General features: G+C 43.4%; 1 protein-coding gene across 7 annotated transcripts in view; it reads right to left on the bottom strand.

The window, feature by feature from the left end:
• Positions 1-23,100, bottom strand: part of DACH1 (dachshund family transcription factor 1) — a 1,193,143-nt gene that overhangs the window by 393,214 nt on the left and 776,829 nt on the right. For 4 of the 7 annotated variants that reach the window (XM_029603015.1, XM_029603009.1, XM_029603016.1 and 1 more), the window contains one exon: positions 11,174-11,308. In XM_029603015.1, coding sequence (XP_029458875.1) covers positions 11,174-11,308 — 135 coding nt within the window. Of the gene's footprint in view, positions 1-11,173; positions 11,312-23,100 lie in introns of all 7 variants that reach the window. The other 3 variants (XM_029603010.1, XM_029603012.1, XM_029603011.1) reach the window with 1 other exon arrangement.

Raw genomic sequence — 23,100 nt, 5'->3', positions numbered from 1 at the left:
GATGCACAAAGCCCTCTCCCATTCCCAAACCTCCTGGCCCCTAATTCCCCCCCCCCCCCCCCCATTTCTATCCACTGACAACAATAAAGGCTCTGAGCCTAAAACCCCCATCCTAACACCAAAAATCAAACTGGCGCCTCTGGGCATTGAACTCTTCTGACCTCTCAGATCACAAAATGGGTATCTGAGCCCTACAGCTACCACCCTGAAACCAAAGATATATAATGAGCCTCTGGCCCCTTGTATCCCCTACAACACATAAACATATTTTTTTATTTATCTATTTAATATCTTTTAATATACCGATACTCAAGATAAAGATCTTATCGTACCGGTTTACATCAAACAAGGGATAACCAACGATATAGTAGCATAACAGCATAAAGTTACATGGAACTGGGAGATGAACTCGGGACAACTATAGAATGGATAAAAAGTAGAGTTAAATAGTAACTAAGCAAACGATTTAAAGGGTGAACATCTAACAAACATACAGTTTTTTTAAATTACTAAGTAAGTGGACAAACAGTTTTAAGGGGTAGTGCTAACTGTGCAGGGCAAAGGTTCTAGGGTTGAGGCTGGTGCAAGGGGTAGAAGGCCAAAAAAGAGAGGAAAGATTAAGGGAGGGAAGAGTGAAAGGGGGGTAGGAATCTGGCAGGGGGTTTGCAGTATTATTGGTTTGGGCGCAGGAGAGCATTCTGAACTTAAAATTGTAGAAGGAACAGAGTATTTTTGTTGGAGGCTATGACAGAGTATTTATGTACATTCTATGAAAGGATAATTGTGTCCAATCTTAATTTGTGTAGTTTGAGGAATGGTCAATCGGGGAAGGCTTGTTTGAAAAGCCAGGTTTTCAGTTTCTTTCTGAAGGCGACTGGGCATTATTCCTGGCGAAGCTCTGGTGGTGAGTGAGTTCCACTGAGAGGGTCCGGCAGTGGATAAGGCACATTTCTGAATGGCGGGGTGAAGTAAAGCTTTGGTGGGGGGTGCGCGAAGAGATCCTTTGTATGCCGTTCAGATTGGTCTAGTAGATGCGTGAAGGTTGAGTGGAATTTTCAGTTGGAGTGTGGATTGAAGATAGATGGTTTTATGGATGATGGTCAGAGCCTTGAATAATATTCTAAAGTTGATGGGGAGCCAGTGTAGATTTTTGAGTATAGGTGTGATATGGTCTCTTCTCCTTGAATTAGTTAGGATTCTAGCTGCAGCATTTTGTAGCATCTGTAAAGGTTTTGTGGTGGAGGCAGGAAGGCCGAGAAGTAAAGTGTTGCAGTAATCAATTTTTGAGAACAGTATGGCCTGAAGGACTGAACTGTAGTCAAGGAGGTGTAGGAGAGGTCTGAGCCATTTTAAGACATGTAGCTTGTAGAAGCATTCTTTGGTGGTATTGTTTATGAACTTTTTGAAATTCATGCGGGAGTCTAGAATGGCTCCAAGGTCTCTCACTTGGTTTACTGCTGGTGTAGATGGGTTGTTGACTAAACATAAGAACATAAGAACATAAGAAAATGCCATACTGGGTCAGACCAAGGGTCCATCAAGCCCAGCATCCTGTTTCCAACAGTGGCCAATCCAGGCCATAAGAACCTGGCAAGTACCCAAAAACTAAGTCCATTCCATGTAACCATTGCTAATGGCAGTGGCTATTCTCTAAGTGAACTTAATAGCAGGTAATGGACTTCTCCTCCAAGAACTTATCCAATCCTTTTTTAAACACAGCTATACTAACTGCACTAACCACATTCACTGGCAACAAATTCCAGAGTTTAATTGTGCGTTGAGTAAAAAAGAACTTTCTCCGATTAGTTTTAAATGTGCCCCATGCTAACTTCATGGAGTGCCCCCTAGTCTTTCTACTATCCGAAAGAGTAAATAACCGATTCACATCTACCCGTTCTAGACCTCTCATGATTTTAAACACCTCTATCATATCCCCCCTCAGTCGTCTCTTCTCCAAGCTGAAAAGTCCTAACCTCTTTAGTCTTTCCTCATAGGGGAGCTGTTCCATTCCCCTTATCCCCTTAAAGGGTTGGAGTCATTGGGAGAGATTACGAGGATCTCAGTTTTTGAAGTGTTGAGGACAAGGTTGAGATTAGAGAGGAGAATATTGATGGAATGAAGGCAGCTACTCCAGAAATTTAAGGTTTTGGAGATAGGCTCTGTGATGGGGATCAAGATCTGTACATCGTCTGCGTAAATGAAGTATGTCAGGTTGAGACTTTCTAGCAGTTGGCACAGGGGTAGCAGATAAATATTAAACAATGTAGGGGAGAGAGACGAACCCTGAGGTACTCCGTGAGTGGAAGATACGGGGTGGGATTCATTATTATTTATTCTGACTTTGTAGATCCTATTATTAAGGAAGGATTTAAACCAATTGAGGGCGGTGCCAGTGATGCCAATGTCCGAGAGTTGGTTGATGAGGATTGAATGGTTCACTGTGTCGAACGCTGCTGAGATGTCAAGTAGAGCCAGTAGAAATGATTGGTCTCTGTCTAGACCCATAATGATGTTGTCTGTTAGGGAGATTAAGAGGGATTCCGTGTTTAGGCGTTTTCAGAATCCGAACTGTGAAGGGTAGAGAATGTTGTGGAGGTTTAGGAAGTCGGAGAGTTGGTTATTGACAATTTTTTCCATTAGTTTGGCAATAAATGGTAAGTTGGCAATAAGTCGATAGTTTGCAGGATTAGATGTATCCAGGTTGGGTTTCTTTAGAAGAGGTTTTAGTGAAGCGAGTTTTAAGGAGTCGGGGACCTTTCCTTGTGAGAGTGAGCAATTTATTATATCAGCCAGGTGCTTGGCAATGGTGTTTGGGATGGTGAGTAAGAGTTTTGTTGGCAGGTGGTCTGAGGGGTGGGATGAAGGTTTCATTTTCTTGAGTAAGGATTCAATTTCAAGGGATGAAGTTAAGTCAAAGGATTCAAGTAAGGGTGAATTGATTAAAGGTGGTGGGTTGTACACGGAAGGAGGCTGGTTAATTGATGTGGTCAGTGGTGCCAGTAAGTTGTTGATTTTCCTCTCGAAGAATAATGCCAATTCAGTGGATTTAGTTTGGGCTTCATCTTCTGGGATGGTTGGAGGAGTGGGTTTTGTGAGAACTGAAACATAAGAAAATAGTGCCTTTGGGTCAAAGATAAAGCTATGTATTTTCTTGGCGTAAAGGTCTCTCTTGGTGCGTAATATTGAGATCCTGTAGTGATTCAAAGCTGCTTTGTAGGTAGCCTGTGTGGAAGGTGAGGGATCTTTTCGCCAACGATATTCCTTGCATTGCAAGTTTTGTTTGAGCTTCTTAAGTTCTGTAGAGAACCAGGGTTTTTTGTTGAGTCGGGCTAGATTGATTTCCTTAGATGTCATGGGACACATTTTGTTTGCTACTGTGTTTGTGATGTTGAGCCATGAGGATGTGGCTATGTCAGTATTGGAGAGGTCCCGGTTCAATAGATCCGTGGAGAGGTGGGAGCTGAGGACGTCCATGAAGCATGGTTTTATGAAGTGGATTGTTGTTTTGGGGGGTATGATAGTCAATTTTTTTCTTATAGACAGTTTCGTGGAGAGCATCGAATGATCTGACCAGGGGATGGGTGTACAAGAGGGTGGTGCGGTGGGAGAGATGGAATCATTTATGAAAATGAGGTCCAAAGTGTGACCAGCTTTGTGTGTGGGTTTATTTATAATTTGCTTAAAACCCATGGCCTTGAAGGAGGTTAGGAGGGCTTCGCAGTTCGGTGTTGGTGTGGGGGAGTCAACATGGATGTTGAAATCTCCTAATATGATAGCGGGGTAGTCCGTGTTAATGTATTTGGCTATTATTTCAATGAGAGGGGAAGGGTCAGATTCTAGAAGCCCTGGGGGGCATAGATTAAGCAAATTTGTAGTTGGTTCGATTTAAAGAGGCCAATTTCTAATTTTGAAGCTGATTTCAAGGTTTGGGGAGATAATCTTAGTTCTTTTTTTGCTGCTAACAATAATCTGCCCCCTCTTTTTTTAAGTCTGGGTAATGAGAAAATATCGTAAAGTTGTAGCGGCAGTTGGTTTGTTAGAGCAATATCTGTATTTTGCAACCAGGTTTCGGTGATGGCACAGATATTGGGTTGGGAATCCATCAGGTAATCGTTGAAAATGTGGGTCTTTTTGCTGAGGGATTGTGCGTTGAGAAGCGATAGAGTGATTAGGGAGAGACCAAGGAACTGAGTTAGAGAAGTCATGATAGGGATTAGAGATCTCTTTGGACGCTGGTAAGTGGGAGTAGGTAGTTTACCTCTGTTAAGGTAGTGGTGAGTGATGATAGGGATGGGGTAAGTTTTTTTCATGGTGTGATTAGTTTTAAATAGTGGAGATGAGAGTTGCAGGGGAAGTGAAGGCTCTCCTGTATGGGTAGTAAAGTGCTTGTAAGAACGGCTGAATGGATGAATGCTGGAGCGACTAGATGAATGCTGGAGTGTCTGGATGACTGCTGGAGTGACTGGATGACTGCTGGAGTGACTGGATGAGTGCTGGAGAGTCTAGATGAGTGCTGGAGCATCTGGATGACTGCTGGAGTGACTGGATGAATGCTGGAGAGTCTGGATGAGTGTTGGAGCAACTGGATGACTGCTGGAGTGTCTGGATGAATACTGGAGTTGGCTGTGGGTGACTGTGAGAGAGGATGCGAGCCGGGTGTCTGTGTAGATCGGGAATAACAATGTTAGAGAGAGGTCGAAAGCAGAAAGTAGGGACTCTATCGTGAGTCCTGGGGCCCACAAAGGAGCGCACTAAGGGGCAGGCCCCTTAGGTCGTGCTCCTTCGGGCTCGCGGCGCCGCTGAAGGGAGCCCGAATTTAAAGGGCTGAATGAGCCAGCCTCCCAGGCGTCCGAGTGGACACAGCTCCTGCCCCTTGATTGGAGGCTGGGGAGCTCAGGGAGGATTTGTGGGTGGTCCTGCTTGTTTCTATTGGTTTTTGGATTAGGTTTCTTACTTTTTGTAGGAGGACTTCCCTCCCCTCGCGTTCTCTTGGCGTCTCTCTCTCTTATTTTCTTCTTTTTTTTTTTCAGTCCCGGCCTCTCTTTCTCTCGCCGTCGCTTCCGGTGGGGGGGTGCTCCCTGCGGAGGGTCCGGTGTGGAGTAGATTCGGGACCTGGTCAGGGCCAGAACAAGTGTCACGAAAGGTAGGCCTCTGATTCGGGAGGGTGGTCGAGTGATGCTGGGGGAGTCTGGTCGGCGCGCTATCCCAGTGAAGTGCACGCTGGTAGCTGACCAGCGCAAGCAACTTCTTTCTGCTCAGAGGAGCAGGTAAGTTTTGAAACAAAAAAAATAGGGTAGGTAGGGTGGGTATAGAGGTCCAGGTGAAGAGGGGAAAAGAGAGGAAGGTGAGTTAGGGGAATAGGGAAGTTCCCTCCCAGTCCGCTTCTTAATTGGATCAGACTGGGGGGGAACTGGGCAAAGGCCCAATCGCGTCGCCGCACATGAGTTAAAAAATTCCAACCCCCCACGCGCTCGAGTGGGCACCCGCAAATACATGTGTGCATGGGTATCAGATTTTATAACGTGTTTGGTGATGTACGCATTTTATAAAATTGGCACATCCATGTGCGTGTGCTGGGAACTGCATGCACACGGATGCCCATGTGGGTCTTTAAAAATGTACCCCTATATCAACTGGCTCACTTTTGTCCAAATGCTTATTCACATTTTCAAAAAATTCTAATACATTAATAAGGCATGAGCTTCCTTTATTAAATCCATGCTGGCTCCTCAGAATTAAACCATGTTTAATCATATGTTTAATAATTTTGTTCTTAGCAATAGCTTCCACCATTTTACCTGACTTCAATGTCAGATCCACCAGCCTGAAATTACTTGGGTCATCCCTGGAGCCTTTTTTTGACAAATTGATGTTATATTATCTACCCTTCCAGTCCTCAGGTACAGAGGTAGATTGGAATGATACATTACAAATTATCAATAACAGGTCTGAATTACATATTTGAGTTTCTTTAGAACCATGGCCTTAAAACCATCAGGTCCCAGTGATTTGTTATTATTTGTCAATTTGCTCCAGCACACTTCAAGATTCACATTGATTTGTTTCAGTTTCTATAAATCATCACCTAAAAAGACTGATTCTAGTGTGATTCATGTAGTTTTTCTGTTATGGTCTCATCCTACCTCATTGCTTCTTTTTCTCTTTGGTTATCTAGGAGCCCAACTGATTCCCTTGCAGATATAGTACTCTTTCACAAGAGTGATAGAAAAGAAACAGACAATTATTGATTTGTTTGACATCAATTGTGGCCAAAATAATGTAAACACTGCTGAAGGATAGAATAGCAAATACCTAAAAGTTAGTGGGTTACAGAATCCTAGACAATATGGCTTAACAAAGGGAAGACCTTAAGATAATATGCTTCACAAATGGGAGATCTTACCAAACAAACTCAACTGATTTCTTTGATAAGATTACTAGAGTAGTAGAATAAGGGCACTGCTGTAATGTGGCTTATCTAGATTTCAGTGAAACCTTTGACACTGTTCCACATGGAATACTGGTGAGAAAGCTAGCCAGTGGGAGAGCTGGAAGAAAAATATAAATTGGAGAGGTGTTTTAGAGTGGTGGTCAATGGAGTCCACACTGGTAAAAATATACATGCCATAGGGATGGTACTAAACCTTCTTCAATGCTTTTATGAGTAACACTGAGGAAGAGTTAGAAGGGAAAGAGTCTTTGTTTACAGATGGTATTAAAATCGTAACCTCAGTGGAAATATTAGGGGGAATAGATAAGAGGCCTTTAAAGAAAGAATATTAAGGATTAGGCAACTATATTTCTATCCAAAAAATACAATATCATGAATTTGACATGCAAAAATCTAGGGACCAAGTAACATGTGGAGGAGAAGAACTAGAACGAATGCTGGTATTAAGTAATACAGTCCCAATACTTCATTCAGGTATATAAATGTAAAGTCTCATTTATTCGAAAATTGGCAACTCCATTGTTATAAAGCGCAATCTTTCATGCACACGGGGTCCCCCGACACGGTCCCGTGTTTCGCCAGCGGCTGCGTTGGGAGGGATGCCCACAAACTCAAACAGGAAAATCTAAAATTTAAATTACAAAGGACTGTATAAGAAATGGCAATGGTACAGAATCAATACAAGTTAGTGCACGCATACATTTTACCTTAGACGGATTTCTTAAGTTCCAGGCATGGAGTGCGTTCAAACAGGGTTCAGAGTCAACTGAAAAGCTGTCAAAACTCGCGCCAACCAGATTTCAAAGACCAATCAGAGAAGAGAAAGAGCCGACCAATCGCAGATGGAGTTGTGTCAGCTGCAGCCTATCAAAATCATGTAAAATGAAACCATTCGATTTCTTTGTTAAGGCCCTTCGGAGTCACACAATCTAACCGGTGTATCCACCTTTGTTCTCATCGTGTCAGTGAAATGTCAAAATCACCACCACGCAATGAGGGTGTCACAGTTTCTAAAACAAAAAAGAATAAATCAGAAATTCTGTGAGAGTGTGATAACCAATGATCAACTAGAGGGGCCAAGGTACGGGAATGTTTAATATTTGATCTATGTTCGATCATTCGAGTACGTATCTGTCTTGTGGTTTTACCCACGTATAGCATGTCACAAGGACAGCGAATGATATATACTACGCCTGCAGAGGCACAGTCCGAGTCTTGACGTAGGGTATAACACCTTGTAGTGAGAGGTGCAGTAAAGTCAGAAAGAGTGGTCGTATGTTTACATACCGAACAATTTCCACAAGGTCTGTGAGTGCCCATCTGTATGCCACTAGAGCGTGTTGATAGAAAATCTGAGTTAGTCAGGATATCTCGAAAGTTTTTCCCTCTACGGTAGAGGGAAAAACTTTCGAGATATCCTGACTAACTCAGATTTTCTATCAACACGCTCTAGTGGCATACAGATGGGCACTCACAGACCTTGTGGAAATTGTTCGGTATGTAAACACACGACCACTCTTTCTGACTTTACTGCACCTCTCACTACAAGGTGTTATACCCTACGTCAAGACTCGGACTGTGCCTCTGCAGGCGTAGTATATATCATTCGCTGTCCTTGTGACATGCTATACGTGGGTAAAACCACAAGACAGATACGTACTCGAATGATCGAACATAGATCAAATATTAAACATTCCCGTACCTTGGCCCCAATGATCAACTAGAGGGGCCAAGGTACGGGAATGTTTAATATTTGATCTATGTTCGATCATTCGAGTACGTATCTGTCTTGTGGTTTTACCCACGTATAGCATGTCACAAGGACAGCGAATGATATATACTACGCCTGCAGAGGCACAGTCCGAGTCTTGACGTAGGGTATAACACCTTGTAGTGAGAGGTGCAGTAAAGTCAGAAAGAGTGGTCGTGTGTTTACATACCGAACAATTTCCACAAGGTCTGTGAGTGCCCATTTGTATGCCACTAGAGCGTGTTGATAGAAAATCTGAGTTAGTCAGGATATCTCGAAAGTTTTTCCCTTTACGTACCGTAGAGGGAAAAACTTTCGAGATATCCTGACTAACTCAGATTTTCTATCAACACGCTCTAGTGGCATACAGATGGGCACTCACAGACCTTGTGGAAATTGTTCGGTATGTAAACACACGACCACTCTTTCTGACTTTACTGCACCTCTCACTACAAGGTGTTATACCCTACGTCAAGACTCGGACTGTGCCTCTGCAGGCGTAGTATATATCATTCGCTGTCCTTGTGACATGCTATACGTGGGTAAAACCACAAGACAGATACGTACTCGAATGATCGAACATAGATCAAATATTAAACATTCCCGTACCTTGGCCCCTCTAGTTGATCATTGGTTATCACACTCTCACACAATTTCTGATTTATTCTTTTTTGTTTTAGAAACTGTGACACCCTCATTGCGTGGTGGTGATTTTGACATTTCACTGACACGATGTGAACAAAGGTGGATACACCGGTTAGATTGTGTGACTCCGAAGGGCCTTAACAAAGAAATCGAATGGTTTCATTTTACATGATTTTGATAGGCTGCAGCTGACACAACTCCATCTGCGATTGGTCGGCTCTTTCTCTTCTCTGATTGGTCTTTGAAATCTGGTTGGCGCGAGTTTTGACAGCTTTTAAGTTGACTCTGAACCCTGTTTGAACGCACTCCATGCCTGGAACTTAAGAAATCCGTCTAAGGTAAAATGTATGCGTGCACTAACTTGTATTGATTCTGTACCATTGCCATTTCTTATACAGTCCTTTGTAATTTAAATTTTAGATTTTCCTGTTTGAGTTTGTGGGCATCCCTCCCGACGCAGCCGCTGGCGAAACACGGGACCGTGTCGGGGGACCCCGTGTGCATGAAAGATTGCGCTTTATAACAATGGAGTTGCCAATTTTCGAATAAATGAGACTTTACATTTATATACCTGAATGAAGTATTGGGACTGTATTACTTAATACCAGCATTCGTGTTGGATTTCTACATAACTGGTTTGAATGCTAGCCATAGCTCGGTTTGCTTGTGGTTTGAGGAGAAGAACTAGCCATCACCAAACAAGAAAAAGACATGGGGGAAGTCATAATTTCTGAAAAGTACAAGGTAGCCAGTCAGTGAGAGAAAGCAACTGAGAAAGTGAATAGTATAAGTTCAAAGGGCTATTAAAACCTATTTATTCCATCAGGTCCTTTCCCTTTGGGTAGGGATATAACATTAGTTATATATTTTACTGTGATTATCTGTTTCTTTTAAAAGGTTATGCATTGGGTTTTTTTTGCCACATTGGGACATTGGTATTAGGCGGCATAGAAATAGTAATAAATAAAATAAATAAATAAGGTGCATAAAGAGATATATTAATAAAAAGAGGAAAATAATATTACTTCTGAACAGGTTTCTGCTAAGACCCCCACATGTAGTACTGTGTGCAATTTTGGAAAATATTGATAAGACAGAAGCGTTGAAAGGAGGGCCACGAAAATGGTACATGCTCTGCGCAGTATGCCAGCCATAGAGAGAATTAATAATTTAAAAATGTACTTTCTAAAAGAAAGGAGAGAAGGAGGAGATATGATGCAAACATTCTGATGTACAGCAGGTATCAAAAGGTAGCATTTTCCATAGAATGAAAAGCCCAAGGACAAGGGGATATCACATCAAACGGAAGAGAGAGAGAGAGAGGCTCAAAAGCCATTCAAGAAAAATCTCTCTCATTGAAAGGTTGAGAGGTATCTGGAAAATACTTTAAAAAGAGATAGAAGACAATAAAACAGCTGCAGAAATCAAACATCCAAGGGACAGACACAAAGGGATCTTGGCAGGAAAATGGAAGAAGACCAGACTTTGAATAAGACCCATGATAGCAGTGAGCAGTCACAAATGGGCAGCCAGGATGGAATAAGTGTTCCTTATCTTCCAAAAATGTTTATGTTTGAATTTAGAAACCGCACATACTAAAAACTGGTTGCTAAATTACCAAGCTATGTGCTCAGCTTGAACAAATGAGCATTTGTCTTGCTGACTTTTAAAAAGAATAATCCTTTTATTATGGCACGGGAATTATCTCATAGAAAAAGAAGTATCAATTAATTATTATGTATAATAGAGCCTTATTTAAGTTTATTGAAATTTTCATAACACAATCCTTTCCAGTTTCAAATTTCAGTAAAAGTGCATGAAATCAAATTGAATACAATTCAAATCTCATGTGAAAATAAGAACTACAGTTTTAAGTAGGAAGGTGGATAATAACCATTCTTCCAAGTTTCTTTCTAGGCAACGTTTCTTAATTGGAACGCGGGAACTTCTCTAAAAGGTGTTCACAAACTGATTCCTCAAATCCGTGGAAAATCCATGGGATCAATGAATTGGTTTGTACAGTGCATTTCTTAAGGAAATGAGCAATTGATGCAAAAATGCAATCAATGAGATTTGTGGTATTAAATCTGAAAATCTCAGAAAAACACATGGATCTTATCAAACTCAACAGAAATGTATTTGATCCAAGTTTGAATCTGTTTCACACATCAATAGTTCTTGTCTGTTTTCCAGTTTTTTAATTAGATCTCAAAACAGTTTTTTCTAATATTTAATTACACTGCCAATTTGTTATCGTCATGCATAAACTGAAATCTGATTATTTTGCTATTCTAATCAATAAACAATTGCATACAAGTTATGATTACCTTTTTCAATGTGTATTCTTTTCGATTCATGCCCAAGATCATGGCTGGCTAGATCTCCTTCTTTAGGTCCAGGCAGGATATTTGGTGATAAACCCATCAACATTTGATTCATAGACAGCCCATTCTGATGAACAGCTGCTGGGTACAAAAATATGAACACTGATAAAAGTTATATGAGTGCTTTCATCAAATTACTTTTTTTTGCTATTTGGGAAAAAGATAAGATAAAGATCTCCTACTTCAACATATTACGGTACCATTAGGAATATTGTGACGTAACACTTAAATGTATCACTATAGATTTTCAAAGCATCATTTTCCATGTAAACATGAGGGTTTAATAGTCTCTTACCATCAATATCTCCATATTAATACATTTTCAAATAAAAATAACAGTAAATATAGTTATTTTAAGTCAGAGGTATGAAAGTATTTTTCTTTTTTTTGCAAACCTTGGATAGTTTTTAGAGAAGAAATGGTCAGATTTCAAAATCTATTTTGTGTCCTAACACAGCACAAAACAACTTTTTTTTTTTTGTATCTTTCTAAAAATAAATTTCGAACTCTCAATCCCAGATTGTGATGCCAATGAGATCAGCAGCACAAATCCTAAATCATATCTTGCTCGAAGATTGTGCATTTGTATTTCACTCTATCCAGTTTCTAAAATGGCTCTCTGTTTTTAACATCTTTTTTCTCTGCTGCTTATTTTGCCTGTTTTGATTCTCTCTCCTAAATCATGCTTGACCTCATTTCAGGAATAAGTCTGGCTGTTTTCCAGGCACTGATGGTAATTTTCTTTTTTATATCCTTGCATATAGGGAGCATACATGGTTTCAGGACAGATTCCAGCATTGTAGGCAATAATCAAACTGCATTGTTGCAAAGCCTATGTATACGTTTTAAGCACAAGCTTTGCACCAATTTTTTAACCCGGGCAGCCGTGACAGTCTGTCACTAGGAATAAGGGGAGGGGGAGGAGATAGCAGTATACTCCCTTGTATACAGAATACCATAGAGACCATATGTGGAGTAAACTGGCTGCAGCTTTATTACAACAATGACACTTTACAACACAATTGTGTATCCGAGCCATAACATAGGTAAGCTAAAAGAGCATCCCCTTTTGGTGCAAGCAGCATGACACCTCCGGCTCGGGGCCTGCCGCAGCCAAGCAAGGTCCTGCCTTTCAGGAGGTAATCACAGGGCGATCTGGTCACCCGCCGCATCCAAGCAAGGTGACTGTCCCCATCAAAGGATGGGGTGCATCAGGTCTGCCACCACACCAGGGTCAGTGGGCCCTGGCGACAGTCAGCCCCCCCCATCGCATCAAATTAGGTTACACCAAGTGCTGTTCACTGCTTCCAACCGGTAGCAGTAAACAGGCAGGTGGCCCTCCTCCCGACTAGGGTACCCATGCCATAGGGCCCGGATAGAAAGATGGCTTATCCAGGACCCTTCCCCCAACCCAGCTGCGGCCAATGACTAGTAACCTGACAGGACTCTGCAGATGGTCTGTTTCAACATGTTCAAGAACAGGTCCTGCTCCATATCTGAAAGATGCACCCAGTCTTTATGGAACAACTCTATGCAATCCACGAACAACCACTTGTAAATCCTCCCATGTACACCACCTGGCATTCAATGAAAGTGCCAATCTGCTTGTTTAATTTCTTCATCCATTGCACCCAAAGTGGCAAGTTGATGAACTGGTGGTGAGGGAATGATCTCTGACCAGATGAGTGTGGTGCAGGTCATTAAAGACCAAATGATCATCATATCATTTCTCATACTGTGGTTCCATATCATTGCCTCCAAGATATATAATTAATACCTCCGGAAGAGCAAATCTTGTCAATTATTGCTTTATGAGGGGTACAAGCTGGCCCTAACGCATGCTCGTCCAACCCAGCCATTGCACCATGCTGTCCATTGGCATTAACGCCCAGCTGCCAGCCGATGGTATTTCTCCTTTTACGCTGCTCCACCCAAAACACAAGAGTGTCCTGTGATCCATATCGCCGAATGTCACCAGCGGGGGCCTGAAAGATAGGTATTAACAGTATTGTCGAAGGGGCAAAAGAGTGGAATACTGTTCATGAGATCCATTAAGCTAATGACTTACAAGCACTGAGACTCATGAATCCATTCACCTGTCTAATATTGGATAAGTATGCTGGGGAGCGCCATCTGCCAATACACTGCATGGCGGTACCCAGCAAACAAGAAGCAGCTGCACTGGAGGCTGCCCCGATTAGGAAAGAGAGAGTCCTGAATGTTTTGAATTCAGATCGGCTACGTCCAGGGTGCGCTTGAGGATGGCGTTAAACTGGTACTTGCTCAGTGGGAGTGAAATGGCATGCAATAGAAATTATGTCCCCCTGGAGGGCCTGAGGGCCCTGTAGCACACTGTGTTGGCAGCAGGACATGGAAGCAAGCCCAGTACTTGAGCGAGTTTGACTGATTGCCCCCAGCCAAACTAATCAGTCTTTGAACTCTGAATCTGGAGAGTCAGTTTACTATCTGCAATGGAAATGTCTCAGGCTTGAAGACACTGGCTGTGGCAACTAGTTTGCTCACAAAACATGTGGCAAGAATGCAATGCAAAATGTGGCTCGAAACAATATCAGCTCGACATGGCCATAACAACCGAAGATAAACAGCACCATTAAGCAAGCAGATGATTGTGAAAGATAGGATGGTGCACGTCCAGGACTCGCAAATTGTGTTTGGTACAACCCGCAAGAACAAGCCTAATGTCAAAGTCCCTTACTGGGTTGAGCAAACCTTGGGCCTTCACGAAAAAGGCAAAACCCACCAAATTGGTTTGGACTGTGCCTCGAGATGCACCACACTGCATGGCCTGCATGATGTATTCCACCATCTTGTGCGAAAGACTCAGGTTCTCAGGCCGGGTGGAGGCTTCTAGGAATTCCACATCATTGTATCCCCTCAGGAATGCTCACCAGGTAGATAGTGCAATCGACTGATGCAGCAGGTCGAGTGCGTCTTGGCTCCAATGCTCCAGAAGTGTACCAGAACTGGCGCCGCCTGCTCCTCGGCATCTGGAGCAAATCTCCGGAAGTCTTCCCACTTAGAACGACAAAGACAATCAACAATCTCGTTGTTGAGACCGGGATGTGCCTCGCCCGCGCCAACACATTCATCTACAAACACCTCAAAACCATAAGCCTAAGAAGTTCTGAAACAGGGGTGCATCTCGCAGACTGCCAATTGATTATGTGTACGACCGCTTGGTTGTCAGACCAGAATATCATCTTTCTGTTTTCCAGATGCTCATGCCAAATGTGGACTGCTATCGCTATCAGGAAAAGCTCCAGGAAAGTGATATTAGACATGATCACTGAATCTACCCAATTGATTGGCCATATCTTAGGCACCAGCTATCTTGAAAATAAAAGTCAAAGCCAATGTTCCCCATGGTGTCAGAGAACAGCTGCAGGTCAAAGCTGGATAATAGTTAAGGTAACCATACCATTGAGCTATTGAACTCAGCCAGGAATTTCTCCCATACCATGAGATCCTCATGCATAGCAAGAATAACTCTCAAGCAGTGATACTTCAATGTTACTGTCATGGAAGCATTAATCAATCAGCATAGAAATGCCCGCCCCAATGGGTGACCCGATAAGCAAATGCCAGGCTCCTGATTAGGGACTGCACACTAGCCTGGGTCACCATGCAGGCCAGGCATGCGCCCCAGATCAGCTCGAACAGCTTTTGTATTTTAATGGCTGGGAGCCTAGACATCATTTGATTGGTGTTAAACTTGATGCCGAGGAATGTAAGCACCTCAGATGGTGACTCTAACTTGTCTGCTGCTAGCGGAATGCCAAAATCTCTGGCCATGCTTTGAAAGCCGTTGAATTGATTGCAGCACTCATCTGAACCACAAGGGCTGATGAACAGAAAATTGTCCAAGTAGTGAATGATTCCTGCAAAACCAGTGCGTTGAGAAAACTCCCAATGTAGGAAGGTGCTGAAAGTCTCAAAATGCACACACGAAACCGAGCACCCCATGGGCATGCAGCTATCAAAGTAATGGACTTCTTCAAAGTAGAACCCTAGCAAAGGGAAGTCATCCGGATGCACAGGCAAGAGTCAGAAAGCGGACTCTATGTCAACCTTAGTCATGAGAGCCCCCTCTACCCACAGTCCCTGAGGAGGTTGAGTGCACTGTCGAAGGAAGCATATTGGACCATACAGGCTTCCTGCTTGATGAAATTATTCACTGCCCGACCAGCCGGGTAGGAAAGATTGTGTATTAACCTGAATTTACTCTGCTCTTTCTTGGGCAACACCGCTAAAGGAGATAAGACAATCCTGTTGAAAGGAGGAAGGGGGAAAGGGCCACTACCCTGCCAAGACTAATCTCCACCAACAGCTTCTCTCTGACTACATTGGCAAACCTGGTTGCAGAGGATGCTTTCATGTGGCTGGATGGGTTCAGAGGATCCTCGTAAGGGATTCTGAAGACATTCTTAAAACCCTTGTACAGAGTGACTGCTGCACACCTATTGGGATAAAGGCTAAGACCCAATGCCAGCTGTTTCCACCTGACTGGCATCAGGGCTTTTGTGTTAGGGCTACTTACCCTTACCTCTGGGAGCTTTTTTTGTAGTGGGGTGACTGGTGGCACAGGAAGAGCAAATGAGCTTGTACTTGCACTCCTGTGTCATCCAACCCCCTTTGTTATATCACCAACAGGCCTTAGCCATTGGGTTAACTGCCCGTCCCTGACCTTGGGAGCCTCCCGAGAATGAAGGAAGAGCTGTTTGCTTGAGCCTCCGAGCTCCATGCCTTCATATGGGTCAGCCACAAATCAACATCATGCATGCCCCAGGACATGGATGGGATGTTCGCCATCCTTTCTCTGAACCGCTTGTCACAGTTTGACCAGGCAAATCCCTCGTAGGTGGAGTGGGTACTGACAAGTGTCAAAGTAGGACCAAATTGCCAAGTACTGACAGGGGTCAGCTTGGCCAACTATCGATGCCAAATGTGCAAAGGACTGCACCCAGTTGTTAATTTTCCTCGAGACCCACTTGGCACCCATTGGGGCTTCGTGCTGCCTGTGCACCATGCTCAACCCTTCCATCTGTCTGCACCCTTCCATTAGGCTAAATATATGCACAAACTAACAACCCTGCCACAGCTGCTTCATCATGTTCAGAGCAGGTAAACCCGCACTGGCAGCGATGGTGTTCTGCGATCCTCTAACACCAGCGAGCCATGGGAACTAGAGGAGGATATTGATGAGGAGCTCCTGCTGCCCAAGGAGTCGGAACAGCAGGAGTGCCTCCTACTTTTCCTCTTATGTCAACTTCTGGCCTTATTGCTCTTAGCTGAAGGTTGGGCTATCCCTTCTGCCACTGTCAGTTGATCAGCGGTCTCCCAGCCCCAAGCGCCGAAGTGACCCCATTGGACTCACCTTCAGCAGACACCAAGCCGCTGATTGTATGCCGGGGGCCTGATCCGAATTTGTATTTGTGGCATTCCGGAGATCCAGGGAATCCGAAGCACCAGCACTCTTGACTGAAGCACAGGCAGGAGCAGGGAGAGAGGGAACCATCGCTGTGTGCACCTGCAGTGCAGGTAAGCTGGTGCTCTGGGACTGCGGGCATGAAGAATACCTGGAAGCCCATTGACCAGTGCCAGGGGGTGTCCCCGGTTGCCACTGTGATTGGGCCCCCTGATAAAAACTTGGAAGTCCTGAGTATAGCCACATGGGCCAGAACAGAGGTACTCTTCCACATCCCTCCAGCCTGGCACATGGGGCTGTCACATGGGCTGTCACGTGGACATACTGTATGGGAAGACAGGGAAGTTGTATGGCTGGACTCCCCCAGCTGTAAACCATGCTGATCCCGGGGGGGGGGGGGGGGGGGGGGTGAAACTACCTGGATGGTTGGCTGCTTGTACCTCATGAGTTCCCCATCCCACTGCTGGAGAGCCAATGGGGAGGACTGACAGATGCAACATCTCCAGCAGGGAAACTATCCCTAGGTTGCCCCGGCCCATCCCCCTCACTGCGCTGCCATTCATTGGTTCGCTAGAGTGGGATGGAGGGTCCCCAGTAGGTAGATGAGACTTTTGTATGGCTCTTCCCCGAGATGTCTTGTGACCTCCTGACCCTGGGTCACCCCTCCCCCCCCCCCCCCAGGGCTTCCTGACTGGCAGTACACCCAGCGATCCCTCCCTGCGCATGACTACGCTCTCTGGATCCCCTCATGGGACCGAGTGGTGAATTGGAATTTTTGATTTGCGACTGCATAGTATGGCTGAGCTCAAGAGACATGAAATGACCCTTCCGCAGCCCAGGGAAAGAGCCTATTTAGACACAAGCCCTGCTAATTCTCCACCCACTAACCCAAGGGAGCTACCAGTTCTAAGTAAGGACCTAAAAACGTAGGAAGGAACTCATGGACCTCACGGCAGACCCACAGCAAAGGCAGCAGAGCGGGAAGCAGGACGGAGGCAGGGCACGCCAGCCAGATATCTCCCTGGGTGGCTGCCTCCACCCCTCGGGATGGCCCCGGGTTTCAAACATCCCAATGAGCCGTCCTACACTGTCCCGACACCCCCCTCGGCCCTATGAATTCAGCTGTCTATCTGGCCCACCCTAGGCCTTTGAAGGGGGCCACAATCTTTATTACTAGTAAGTCTTATGGCTCCTCAAAATCTAGTCACTCAAGGACAGCTTTTTGGAGGCACCCAACTTTCAGAGTGATGGGGAATACAGAGACAAAATCACTGGCTGGAGGAACATCAACCAAGGTCAGAGCAGTAGATGCAATCATGCACAGGAAGACAAGGTCAGGAACTGCCCAGAACTCTGACAGTGCATGCACAAGAGAGATTACTATATGGGCTTCCATCCAGACCAACAACTCAAACTCCAGACATGAATTTACCCAAGCCAAGTCTTGCCTCACAAATCTGCTTCATTTTTTTGAAGGGGTTAATAAACATGTGGATAAAGATGAGCCAGTAGATGTAGTATATTTGGATTTTAGGAAGGCATTTGACAAGTCCCTCAAGAGAGGCTTCTAAGGAAACTAAAAAGTCATGGCCTAGGAGGTGGTATCCTTTCGTGGATTACAAAATGGTTGAAAGACAGGAAACAGAGAGTAGGATTAAATGGTCAATTTTCTTAGTGGAAAAGGGTAAACAGTGGAGTACCACAGAGATATGTATTTGGACCGGTGCTTTTAAATATATGTATAAATGATCTGGAAAGGAATATGACGAATGAGCTAAATTTGTAGATGATACAAAATTATTCAGAGTAGCTAAATCACAAGTGGATTGTGATAAATTGCAGGAAGACCTTGTAAGACTGGAAGATTTGGCATCCAAATGGTAGATGAAATTTAATGTGGACAAGTGCAAGGTGATGCATACAGGGAAAAATAATCAATGCTGTAGTTACATGATGGTAGGTTCCATATTAGGAGCTACCACCCAGGAAAAATATCTAGGCATCATAGTGGATAATACATTCAAATCATCGGCACAGTGTGTTTCAGCAGTCAAAAAAGCAAACAGAATGTTAGGAATTATTAGGAAGGAAATGGTGAATAAAATGGAAAATTTCATAATGCCTCTGTATCGCTCCATGTGAAACCGCATCTTGAGTTCTGTGCACAATTCTGGTTGCCGCATCCCAAAAAAGATATAGTTGCGATGGAGAAGGTACAGAGAAGGGCGACCAAAATGATAAAAAGGATGGAACAGCTCCCCTATGAGGAAAGAGGTTAGGGCTGTTCAGCTTGGAGAAGAGACGGCTGAGAGGGGATATGATAAAGGCCTTTAAAATCATGAGAGGTCTAGAACGGGTAAATGTGAATTGGTTATTTACTCTTTTGGAAAATACAAGGACTAGGGGACACTCCATGAAGTTATTAAGTAGCACATTTAAAACTAATCGGAGAGAGATGGAGGAGAAAGGATTGCAAGTTTACCTGTAATGTGTTGTGGCCATTTCCTGGGGTGAGGAACAATACCCGGCAATGATGGGAGCTACAGCGGCACTTCCGGATCCTGACGTCACTGGGGAGGGGCCTTCAAAACTGGCCCTCCCGCAGTGATACCTTTGAGGTGGAGGAGAAAGGATTGCAAGTTTACCTGTCGTGTGTTGTGGCCATTTCCGGGGGTGAGGAGCGATACCCGGCCCCGACAGTGATACAGCGGCACTTCTGGATCCTGACGTCATCGGGGAGGATCCGGTAAGGGGTCTTCAAAACCGGCCCACCCGCGGCGCGCAGCTGCCACTGGCACATCGCCAAAGGGGCGCGCGGCTTTGTTTAAAATTATTGGGACTTAAAGAGCACCTAAATACTCCTCCACCTATCGTAAGTTATAAATTTAATTACTTACTCTTTCTCTTGAAGCCTCCATAGGGGAAACCAAGAAATTGTAATTATAGGAAGGATTGTTGAATAGTCTTTTTGATATTTGAAAAGTTACTTCTTATCTGTGTGGTGTAAGTAATTATGCCACATACTAAAAGAAAGGGCAAACTGAGGGAGATACCTGCCACATCCTTCCCAGTAAACCCTTCCCAGATGAAAATTGAGAGTTTTTTCAACCTGGGTCCCGAAAAAGATCCCATGGAAGGAAGCGCTGTGAAAGCTGCTACAGAGCCAAATGCGATGTCATCTGCTTCATCTCACTTAGCCCGGGAGTGCCGACAACACCCTCACCCCCTTTGTGGAGAACCATGAGAAAAGAACTCTTCTTGGAGAAATAACAAATGAAGTAAGTGAACTTGTTTCCTTGACTTCTGTGAAAGTTGGGGGAGAGGTCCCTTGAGGAGACCAAGGAGCAGGGTCCACGATAAGGGAAGAGGGAGGGACCTCCAATGCACACAGAGATGTGTTGGACAGTGGAGGTTTAGAAATAGCCATCAATATCCCTGGGAAAAAATTGGAAAAGCTGTTGGTAATAACTTTGGACAGTGTATGGACTGCCATCATGACCTTGGAGAAATCAATATCCATACAAACTAATGTGATAACAGATGTGAATAACCGAGTAGTAAAATCGGAACAACAGACTCAAGAACAAAAAATAAAAATAGAGGAAGTAGAACAGAAAGTAACACAGATCTAGAAAGTACAAGGAGGGTTAATACAAGGGGAAATGGTTCAGATCAAGAAGATGGAAAGATTGGAAAATGAGATGAGGTACTTGAACTTGAGAATTATAAATTCTCCCCAAATCAGATGTATATTGATACAAAACCAATTTAAACAATATATGTATGAGATATTAAAAATACCATTAGAAGCTATTCTACCTCTGGCTAAAATTTATTATGTATCACATGGAAGAGTGAATGAAAAACAACTACCTCCTTTGAACGTGACAGAACTGCTTGAGACATCAGGTGATGATATGATTGAAAAATGTGGAACAGTTCTGGTCAAATTCATATTCCCTACAGATAGGGATATGATTCTCAAGTTGTTTTTGAGAAACTGAACTGAAAATATTATAATCAACAAATATGGATATTCCCAGATATAGCCAAATTGAGACAACAAAGAAGAAAATAATTCTTGAATTTAAGACAGCTTGCTGAACAAATAGGTGCTCAAATGATTGTTCGCTATCCAAGCAAATGTATGTTAAAACTGAATAATGTGAAATACACCTATTTTGAACCATCAGATCTTAAAGTGTTCTTAGAGGCCAAGATATTAATTGGGAAAAATGATGGTTAATAGTGTTGTCGCATAAAGTTAAGTTTGGGATACCCATAGATCCTGTTCCCTTAAAGAATTTACCTAAATAATGCCCATCTAAAAAATCTTGGTTTCCGCTAATTTCTTGGTACCAGGATATCTATAAATGGAAGGAAAAATTTAGTACAGTATTTCGTGTTAGCGATATCTCACTAGAGATCTATAATATGAAAGAATTTTCTAGTTATCTCTATATGTGTTTTTCTTTAATGTATTTGAAAATGGATATCTGTATTGTTCTTTGGCATGATATGTCATGAAAATTAAAAATTCAATAAAGTGTAAATTAAAAAAATTAAAAAAATAAAACAAATCGGAGAAAATTCTTTTTCACTCAACGCACAATTAAGCTCTGGAATTTGTTGCCAGAGGATGTGGTTAATGCAGTTAGTGTAACTGAGTTTAAAAAAGATTTGGTAAATTCATGGAGGAGAAGTCCATTAACTATTATTAATCAAGTTTTCATAGAGAATAGCCATCGCTGTTACTGGCATCAGTAACATGGGATCTACTTAGTGTTTGGGTACTTGCCAGGTTCTCGTTGCCTGGATTGACCACTGTTGGAAACAGGATGCTGGTCTTGATGGACCTTTGGTCTGACCCAATATGGCATTTTCTTATATTCTTAATAGCACATCCAGCAATGGAACTAACCAGACAAATGGGTTGCATAGTGGCTCAACAATCAAGCACTGAGACAGACGGTGAGTCAAACACAAGTTTGCCAGCAGAAGTCAGAAGGAGATGCAAGGAACCAAGTAAAAGTGCATATGTAGTAGATACTCTGGATTCACTAGATCAAGAAGATCCTGGATGGCAGGGACCTTGGAGAACCCTTTCCCAGCAAGGGTAGGCTTACCCATCCAGAACAATTCAAGTAAGCTGTGGCAAATGGTTCCCAGATCTCTTAGATGTTGTATTAGGCACTGGCAATACATGTCAATTTTCAGCTTGCTGGAGGGGTTAAAAAGAGGACAACAAATATCATGATCCCTATAGTGGCAGTAAGAGAGTGCCTCATAATATTAATTCAGGAGTAAGGTCGTTTTCAAGTCTGGTATCCATCCTAGGCAGGGCAGATTCTTCAAAGCATCTTTCCACTTGATATTTTTGGGGTATTATTGAAGGGAAACATATAACATATAAGGGATTCACACGGCTCAACTATGATGAGTGGTTTAGGGAACAGATGACCAATATTCCAGGCATGTCTTGGAAGTAGCATGATGTGGAGCTTTGGATCACTCACAGGATAGTAAGCCCACTGAGTCACAAATGACAGCTGCGTCTTTGGAGTAATGCCAGCACTGTGAACCAAAGAAGAGTGGGCTCTGCCTCATCAGAGGCATGGTGGTGCTTCAACAAAAATGGTTGCTTATCCCATGAATGCAATTAAAAACACATATGTACCATTTGTTCAACCAACCGCCCAGCCATCAAGTGCCCCAAAATGGGAGCTGGTGGGAACAGTAATTGACAGATTTACATTTGCTTGAACTCTCAAGCCTCATCTCTGGAGCGAGATGGAATGTAGCCTTGCATCATATCCTAACAAAAAGGCAGCAATTACACAGCTGGAAGGTTTCAGAGATGGCTTTAGGATACCAGACATAGGATCATTACCATCAGTCCTGGTTATGACTGCGTGTTCAACTGTATGCTTTGCTAAGGTCATCTGGGATAGTCTGTCCACTGAGCTGGAATTGGGGTATGTGACACATGCCTTTCTCTCTGAAAATTGTGTCCCCTGTGATTGTGGTCCAAAAAAAAGAGCCAGGTAAGTACAGTTTAATATACCATGTTTTATGCTCATCAGGGTGTAAGTATACAACCCCTAGAGACATATCCTGTCCAGTATATCTCCTTTGACAGTGTGGTGGACATATTTAGGTACTGTTGCACATGCACATCGATGGCCAAGGCAGATATAGCGTCAGCATTCCAACAACTTTGCATTCATTTTTACAGCTTTACACTCCTGGTTTGAGAGCATAAATTACTTTGATAAGTGCAGAATGATGGGTTGTTCCATCTCATGTGCATGTTTTTATATGTTTAGCACTTTTCTGAACTGGCAGCAGGTACAGTGCATGGACATTTTGAAAGTGATCCATTACCTGGGTGACTTCTCACTTGTTGGTCCAGATGGCTCCCTAG

The sequence above is a fragment of the Rhinatrema bivittatum genome, chromosome 5 (genome assembly GCF_901001135.1).
Source record: "Rhinatrema bivittatum chromosome 5, aRhiBiv1.1, whole genome shotgun sequence".
In the NCBI taxonomy this organism is placed as follows: Eukaryota; Metazoa; Chordata; class Amphibia; order Gymnophiona; family Rhinatrematidae; genus Rhinatrema; species Rhinatrema bivittatum.
Note: the sequence above shows the minus strand (reverse complement) of the source record. Positions and strands in the feature narration are given on the sequence as shown.